Raw genomic sequence first — 9091 nt, 5'->3', positions numbered from 1 at the left:
CTAAAAGCACAATGTAAATTACTGCGAATGAAACTAGCAGCAATCGTCTTTATACTCTAGCTTGTCACAATTATTTATCTGAGATCGAATCCTTAACAACAGTAGGCAGAGATGAAAGGTTCCTGCCACAATATTTTCAGGCTGTACCACCATATATGAAACATTTTGATTCATCAGATGCATGTTATAAAGTACAACGAACTTCTATAGCTGTACTCGTCACACACTCTCGAAAAGGCGATTTTTTAAATTCTGTTTTTATAAACCAAATCGTTGATGCATCATTTAGGGAAGTAGGCTACTTTATCATTTGGATCTCTAGGAGCGAGCGACAACCACATTCTATGCATCTTATTTTTCTTTGACACTCTCTTAAACAATTTTTCGGGTTCATGGAGACGTGTTCAGTCTATGAAACTAACTGAAGGCAGTTTTTATATTGTCATAAGCGTTTCACTTCTTTTATTTGTGAAGCACTTTTACGAATAAAAGAAGCGAAACACGTTTGGTAATAGACAAACTGCCATCAATTAGTTGCATAAACTCCATGAGTTTTGAAGCAACTAAGGAACGACGGAAAACAGAAAATAACGAATTTTTCAAGTGTTTCAATACATGTATTTGTACAATGTGGTACTACACTCCATTCCTAACTAATATTCAGAAACATAAAATCCAAAACAAGACGTCGATGTGAATGAGAATAAAATGACATAATGTGACATTTACTACAGTTTCCAGGACACAGTCAATATTCTATCGTTATCATGCATTCATGGAAGCCCGTGGTCAGTGAAATTTGAACAATATTACGTACTCTAACCAAACTTTTCTGAACCACAGTCTAAGTTTAGACTGTGTCGGTACTGTGAAGAATGGCATGCCTATGTCGACTGCTAGTTGCTTCGAGTTCGTGCCGCTGTGGCGCTGCACTGCGCCTACGCGGATCTGAGGCAGATTGCCTTTCATTGGTTAGTGCGCGGAGTACTGACGCCAGCATTTCGGTTCGCAAGGACCGTTCGGCATCACTTACAAAATGCTTACTGAATAATTTTGGGGCTCTGTTTCGAAAACAAGACCGTCCGGTGCGCTCATGTACCGAACCTATTGGCAAAATGTTGGAAAGATACGGAATAGGGCCCCAGTCTGTGTCGTTTATATAGGTCGTTGCTTCCAAACTTACTTCTACAACTGATGATTTTGACCCACAAAGAATAATGTCTTGAGTCCTACTTGCTAAAAAGTCCCGAATCAAGTCATAAACATGGTCTGAGATTCTTAAGATCTTACACTGAAGAGCAAAAGAAACTGGTACACCTGCCTAATATCGCGTGGGGCCCCCGCGAAAACGATGAAGTGCCACAACACGAAGTGGCACGGACTGAAGTTGTGCTGGAGGGAATGGACATGAGGGGGGTGGAGATCTGTTCTGGACAACATGTTGCAAGACATCCCAGATATGTTCAATAATATTTTTGGGGAGTTTAGTGGTCAACGGTAGTGTTAACTCTCAGAAGAGTGTTCCTGGAGCAACTCTGTTGCAATTGTGGACGTGTGGGAAGTCGCATTGTGCTGCTGGAATTGCCCAAGTCCATCGGAATGCACAAAGGACATGAATGGATGCAAGTGACCAGACAGGAAGCTTATGTGCATGTCACCTGTGAGAGTCCTATCTAGACATATCAGGGGTTCCATATTACTCCAACTGCACATGCCCCACACCATTACAGAGCTTCCATCAGCTTGAAGAGCTCCTGCTGACATGCAGGGTCCATGGATTCATGAGGTTGTCTCCATACCAATAGACGTCTATCTGCTCGATAGAATTTGAAATGAGACTCATCCGACCAGGCAACATGTTTCCAGTCATCAACAGTCCTATGTCGGTGTTGACAGACCCAGGCGAGGTGTAAAACTCTGTGTTGTGCAATCATCAAGGTTACAAGAGTGGGCTTTCGGCTCCAAAAGACCCTATCAATGATGTTTTTTGAATTGTTCGATTGCTTATACTTGTTGATGGCTCAGCACTGAAATCTGCAGCAATTTGCGGAAGGGTTGCACTTCTATCATGTTGAACGATTCTCTACAGTCGTCGTTGGTCACATTCTTGCAGGATGTTTTTCCGGCTGCAGGGATCTCAGAGATCTGATGTTTTACTGGATTCGTGATATTCACGGTACACTCATGAAATGGCCATACGGGAAAATCCCCACTTCATCGCTACCTCAGAGATGCTGTGTCCCATGGCTCGTGCACTGACTATAACATCACATTCAAACTCACTTAAATATTGATAACCTGCCTTTGTAGGAGCGGTAACCGATCTAACAACTCCACCAGACACTTTTTGTCTTATATAGGTGTTGCCCACTGCAGCACCATATTCTGCCTGTTTCATGTATCTGCATTTGAGTACACATCCCTATACCAGTTTGCCGGCTGGAATGGCCGTGCGGTTCTAGGCGCTACAGTCTGGAGCCGATCGACCGCTCTGGTCGCAGGTTCGAATCTTGCCTCGGGCATGGATGTGTGTGATGTCCTTAGGTTAGTTAGTTTTAATTAGTTCTAAGTTCTAGGCGACGATCTCAGAAGTTAAGTCGCATAGTGCTCACAGCCATTTTTATACCAGTTTCTTTGGGTGGCTCAAATGGTTCAAATGGCTCTAAGCACTATGGGACTTAACATCTGAGGTCATCAGTCCCCTAGAAGTTAGAACTACTTAAACCTAACTAACCTAAGAACACCACACACATCCATGCCCGAGGCAGGATTCGAACCTGCGACCGTAGCGGTCACACGGAATTTCTTTGGCACTTCAGTGTATTTGTTACACTGTGTTGATGATGACGAAGTTTGGTTTGTGGGGCGCTCAATTGCATGGTCGTCAGCCCCCATTCAAAGTCCCAATTTTTTCACAGTCCAATTTCTTTCATGGACCAATGTAGCCACTGTCACAAATGATGAGGATGATGATGAAATGATGTGGACAACACAAACACCCAGTCCCCTGGCAGAGAAAATGCTACACTGTGGAACTGAAGTGAATGCCTTCTGTGATCAAACAACACGACATTAACCTGAGTGTCGTTATCTAAGGGCTCTGGATCTCGTTATCGCATGGAGCCAACCACAGTCTAACATGACAGTTTTGACACTCCATCTCGTTTTTGTTACCCTCAGCAACAGCAGCGCTCCAAGTGGCCAGTAAGTGACACTTCTGAATACGAAATTGGATGAATCCGAATCCTAACGTTTATATTGATTTGTAACATTGCTTTTACAATAAGGAGTTTAAGTAGTGCCATAAAAATCCACAATAACTAAAAAATTTAACGATATTTCTGATTATTTAGTTTCCTAAAGAACCTGACAGATACGGAACCGTGTTGTACACGACAGTTTATTTAGCCAGCCGCGGTGGTCTAGCGGTTCTAGGCGCGCAGTCCGGAACCGCACGACTGCTACGGTCGCAGGTTCGAATCCTGCCTCGGGCATGGATGTGTGTGATGTCCTTAGGTTAGTTAGGTTTAAGTAGTTCTAAGTTCTAGGGGACTGATGACCACAGATGTTAAGTCCCATAGTGCTCAGAGCCATTTTAACCATTTTTTGACAGTTTATTTACACTTTACGACAGACATTTTCTGAATGATGTCGTTTCCCTTTAATAATAAAAATGCTACTAAACACCCGAAGACTTGCCGTTTTACAGAAAGACGTCGTATATCTATCCAATAAAGTAGAGTTTAGTTCGCTACATTTTCAGTCAAATCAGTGAGTGTGCAATGTAGGAAATCTATATGGAATGTAATAACTACCTTATTTAATGTATCAAATCAGCCACTACGACTGTAGCTTAAGGAAAAACGACACAGGCGTGATAATAAATCGTCAAAAGCAATAAAACTGTTTCAGGAAGAGGAGAAACCAATTCCATAATTGTAGCTAAATCAGAGCGACGAATGGCAAGAATCTTGAACACATTCTCTTTTGAAGCAAAAGTAATTAAATTTACAGGTGACTGAAGTTTAAGAAAGGAAGAATCATTTGGCTGCATAATTTTTTTTAAGTGTCAAGGAAAGTGCATGTGATCATAACAACAGACATCAACAGAAATATTTGCTTCTTGTGTGAGAAATGTATTTATTTTCTCTTGCTTTCGGCAAATAAGCTGCAAATTTAAACATATTTGGAAGCGTTTTTATCACGAATGAGTTGTAGCATATGTCTTTAAATAAGTGTGATATGGCGGTTTTTACATGTACTTCGCGACATTTCATCTCACTTGGTAACTTCCTAACGTGGAACGCAAAAATGTAACAACCGTTCCATTAATTAAGTAGAAAAGAATTAAAAAACAAACAATATTCTTATGAAGCACGTGACTACTTTCTCATCACTTGGAACGCTAGTGTCGCTCCAGCTGTCTAACTGTAGCAACTTTCGCACCATAGAATGTTGTGACTGTATTTATTACACTGTGGAGCGAACTGAATTGCAAAAGATCTCTTTTTGCGGAATCCATGTTGAATACTACTACTTCGTTTACATGCAACACATCTTTCGAAGGACAAAAACCTTTTTTCGGAAACCGTTTTTCGCTGAAGCAGTATTGGGAAATTGGTGTACGAGATCCGGTTGTGGGAGCCCCGTGTAAATGGGATCTATCAACGAGACTTTCCCCTCCCTAAAAGTCATTATATACGAGCACAGATCATATTCCAAAATTCTACTCTACAATAGAATGACAGTGACATCGGCCTTTGTTTACATGCATATATCTGATGATCCTTCATTAAAACGGGAGTAACCGCGCCATTTTACTGTCGCTTGCTAGCGTTTGTTGATCCAGCAACCTACAAAAAACTGCTGCTATGATGGGAGCAAGGTCTTTTCGCAATCTTAGAGAATAGCACATCCAACATCTATAGTTTCAGTGGTCGTGCGATTATTGAAAGGAGGAAGCACGTTATAATCTTCTGCAATGAAACACTTTTGGAGGACCGAATTCAGTATTTTGGACTATTTCTGTCTTGAAACTTCCTGCCAGATTCAAACTGTGTGCAACACAGTGGCTTGAACTTGGAGCCTCGACCCCAGGTTTCTTGTTTGACTCCCAGTCTGGCACACAGTTTTAAGTTACCAGAGGTTTCCAATCAAGGTTTTCTCTGCTTCAGAGTGAAAATTAAGTCTGTTTGTGTGCCCATGTTATCACAGTGCGATCAGATAGATTTTGATCCGTTTCTTGACTTAATGTAGGGACAACCCTTCTTACAATTCACTGTCAGCAGTTCCAACCAAAGGTAAACTGTGATACTTCTTAGCAAAATGGTAGGAAGGCATCAGAAGGATCACAATGTGCACTAGTGATTAATTGTGATTTACTATAGAAGCGAGTCTCAAAACTTCTGGAAAGTGTCAGAGCTCACGAAGCACTCAGAATCGAACGTCACCTAAAACCTGGATTTGTCTCAGTTGCTTTGTGACAGCGTCAGAGAGACACTATCGACCTGAGGATTTTTCATGGCTTTCAGAAACACCCAGTTTCAAAAAACCGCTTACGCCACTCATAAATGGTGAACGTATTAGAGGAGCTATACCGCATTTGGTATGAAAATTACGTTGTACAGTTGCCGGAGGCTTTGATTCTTGAAACCAAAACACACAGTGATCACTCTCGGGACAAGTGAAAACAACCATATTTGCTATAATAATCCTTATTCACTAGCACTTTCAGTGACGTGATTAGTACTAGCGTGCTAGACGGTTGTTTTCCCACGAAATGATGCCAAGACTAGATCTGAAACTCGTAACGGACTTCCAAACGCAACCAATAACGTCACTGGGCTATCACGCGAGTGGCGCCACTGAAATTGCATGTGGAAACACTCGGATATCTGTGAGGTCACTTGAGCGACACCACTTTTAGCCACGCCAATAAAAGTTTAAATGAAGAGCTCGGCTTTTGGCCCTCTGTCACTTAGTCGTTCGTTTCAAACAAGAAAACTAGAATTATAACCTTCTTAGTTTCAGCAATTGACATTGCAGGGACGGGAGCGTCGCAGTCTATATGCTTCTATGATCTAGGCCCGTAAATTAAACTGCTGTCAACTTTTCTGACTGCCGGGCCAGCTGAGTGGCTGAGGGATACATGTGCATGTTTTCGTTGCCTGTGCAATTGAGTTACTGCATTTGAAGTATGTAGTTTGCGTACTGCGTAGTCTTTGGCAGAGGCGTCAACGACACGTGGGTTTGTGTTTATATCTGTTCTATAGGACGTAGGAGCAAAAGCAGGATTGTGACCGCAAAGGCGTCGGACATTGTCTTTGGAATAAATAGGATTGATAGTGAGTGCGTTTGTAATAATAGATTTTCTTTTTATTGTACTTGTAGAAGATGGATGAAAGCAGTAATGCTGTCGTTGTAACAGCGTCAGCTACACGAAAAGTATTTAAACCCTCAATAAACGTTGTGAATAAAATCCCAGAAGCGTTGGCGGATAAGATTAATTCGCATGAGTTGACCCAAGTACTGCCAAAAAATTATAACTTTGAATTGCCGAAGACAATTTGGCGCATTAAACAGATAGAAGCCAAACGAGTTGCTCTTCAAATGCCCGAAGGGTTGCTCATGTTTGCAACAACAATTTGTGACATTATAGAAGAATTTACTGAAGCTGATACTGTGATAATGGGCGACGTAACTTACGGCGCATGCTGCATAGATGATTACACTGCGAAGGCGTTGCGAGTGGATTTACTTGTTCATTATGGCCATAGCTGTCTTATTCCTGTTGATCAAACTATTGGTATCAAAGTTCTTTATATTTTTGTTGACATCAAAATTGATTCACTGCATTTCTTAGAAACAATTCAGCATAATTTCCCAAAGGAAGAGAAGATTGGTTTAGTTAGCACTATTCAGTTTGTTGCTACCTTGCATGCTGTTGGCAGAGAACTGAGGGAGCTGGGTTACAAAGTAACTATTCCTCAGAGTCGACCACTTTCTGCAGGAGAAATTTTGGGCTGCACTTCCCCAACAATAAAAGATGTCAATGTGTTGATATATTTAGGAGACGGAAGATTTCATCTTGAAGCAGCCATGATAGCAAATCCTTCACTCAGAGCTTTCAGGTAAATCCTTTTAATATACTGATTGTGCTGTCTGTCATTTGTTATTGGTCGTTTAGTGTGTACATTACACTGTATGTACAGGTATGATCCATATGAAAAAAAATTCACTGAAGAATTTTATGATCATTCAGCAATGCTGAAAATAAGAAGTGCTGCTATTCAAAAAGCAAGTGAGGCTTCTAGATTTGGCCTGATATTGGGAACTTTAGGTCGGCAAGGAAATCCCAAAGTTTTGGCAACATTGCAGGTAAAACACAGCCGTGTTGAAGAATTTTCTATGTTTTTAAGTCATTAGAAATAATCGTTTAATAAATTTCTTATGCAAGACCTGCTTAAATTTCACTTTAAATACAGGAACGAATCTCACTAATGAAGAAAGAAAGCACTGTCGTCCTGTTATCAGAAATCTTCCCTGACAAGCTTAAGATGTTCCCAGATGTAGAAGCATGGATTCAGATTGCTTGTCCACGATTATCCATTGACTGGGGTTATGCATTCACCCAGCCTCTTCTGACACCATTTGAGGCAGCTGTAGCCTTGGGTTCTGTGCATTGGCGGAAGGACGAGGATCGCTATCCAATGGATTTCTATGCTAACACAAGTTTGGGACCTTGGACTCCAAATCATAAAACAACTCCAGACAAGGATGACACTAAGTGTTGTGGTAAGACTGCCTGTAGTCCCTCACAGGCAACAGGCAAACACTAAAGGAAAACTTCTGTTAAATGGAGTCTGTTGTTAGTGTTCTAAAGCTTTATAAATCTCTATGGTACGTGTTACATCTTCATTGCAAAACATTTTAGAGACTGATTCACTGCTTTCTAATCTAAGAACTTATTTATCAATGTATTTGTCACGTCACAAAAGGTTAGGAACTGTGCTTGAAGAGTTGTTTGACTGGATAACAATTGAGTTGTATGCAGTTAATTTTTCAGTGATGCAGACCTATGTATTTGTAATTACACTATCCATGATTTTTACTATTGTCATTTCAGTTTCAAGTCTTTATTCTGCCTGTCACAGTATTATGTTTTTGTTAACACCCATTTAGTGCAGTGTTGTATCCTTTGTTGAATATCAGATATTATATGTAGCACACCGTCAGGTGGCTTGCAGAGTATGGATGTAGATGCAGATGCAGTAGCCTATACAGTAGAGTGAGTCAGAATGGCTCCTAAATGTTTGAACTAGGACATATAGCACTAGATACTGACAGTACCAAATGAGACACAGAACGGAGGGAGCTGAGACAGCACCCCAAAAAGTCTTTACTTGCCTGTTTCTTAATTACCGAACCAATCTGTATTTTCAGTGAAATAATAGATACTATGAATAAAGTGATAATATTGTAAGTCTACATGGCCATCTACAGCAAGTTTTTTGATAGGACTAGCTCTTGAACTTGTTAATTAAAGACCAAAAATGTAGGCTCATGGGAACAAAGAACATGGGTAATATTATCAATATGCTTATTGCTTACTTTCGGCCAGTACATTGTTTCGACCCATTTCCAACTTTATCTAAGAAATGATATGTATGATGTGCAGTATAGAATTTTTGTAGGCATTATGAATGCAGTGTTGATGCCAGTGTGCTGCCTGCCTTTTGAAGAGGAAGTGGGACGTATCTCCCTTACATTTACTTCTCCTCACCTGATAGCAGCCGATATGCTAGGTGGTGGTCATGTATTTATGCTCCCAGCATCACCTGTGAAAAGTTTCAAGTTATATTGTGCATGTAGTACCAGAGTTGTTTGTGGTTATATGGAGCAAAGTAGTAGTCAAGCAAAAATGATTGCATTTTTAAAAATAATTTTTATTTTTAGACAGCACCTCTAATTCTCTGCAAAATAGTTGATTATTTTTGTGGTCAGATAGTGAGCTCTTTTCTATTCCAGACTGTGTAATTGCTAAAAATAGTACTATTTTATGACACAAACATTCTATTGTATTACAGACAAT

At 40.5% G+C, this 9091-nt stretch overlaps 1 protein-coding gene across 1 annotated transcript; it reads left to right on the top strand.

The window, feature by feature from the left end:
- Positions 1–6117: 6117 nt before the first annotated feature.
- On the top strand, positions 6118–8119 carry LOC126474145 (2-(3-amino-3-carboxypropyl)histidine synthase subunit 1). Its single transcript, XM_050101599.1, has 3 exons — positions 6118–7130; positions 7212–7377; positions 7485–8119. The coding sequence occupies exons 1-3, from the start codon at positions 6394–6396 to the stop codon at positions 7836–7838; spliced, it is 1257 nt and encodes a 418-aa protein (XP_049957556.1). The 5' UTR covers positions 6118–6393; the 3' UTR covers positions 7839–8119.
- The last annotated feature ends 972 nt before the right edge of the window (positions 8120–9091 follow it).

This window comes from Schistocerca serialis, chromosome 4 (assembly GCF_023864345.2).
Source record: "Schistocerca serialis cubense isolate TAMUIC-IGC-003099 chromosome 4, iqSchSeri2.2, whole genome shotgun sequence".
Taxonomy (NCBI): Eukaryota; Metazoa; Arthropoda; class Insecta; order Orthoptera; family Acrididae; genus Schistocerca; species Schistocerca serialis.
The sequence above is the reverse complement of the archived record's forward strand: the minus strand, read 5'-3'. Positions and strand labels throughout refer to the sequence as shown.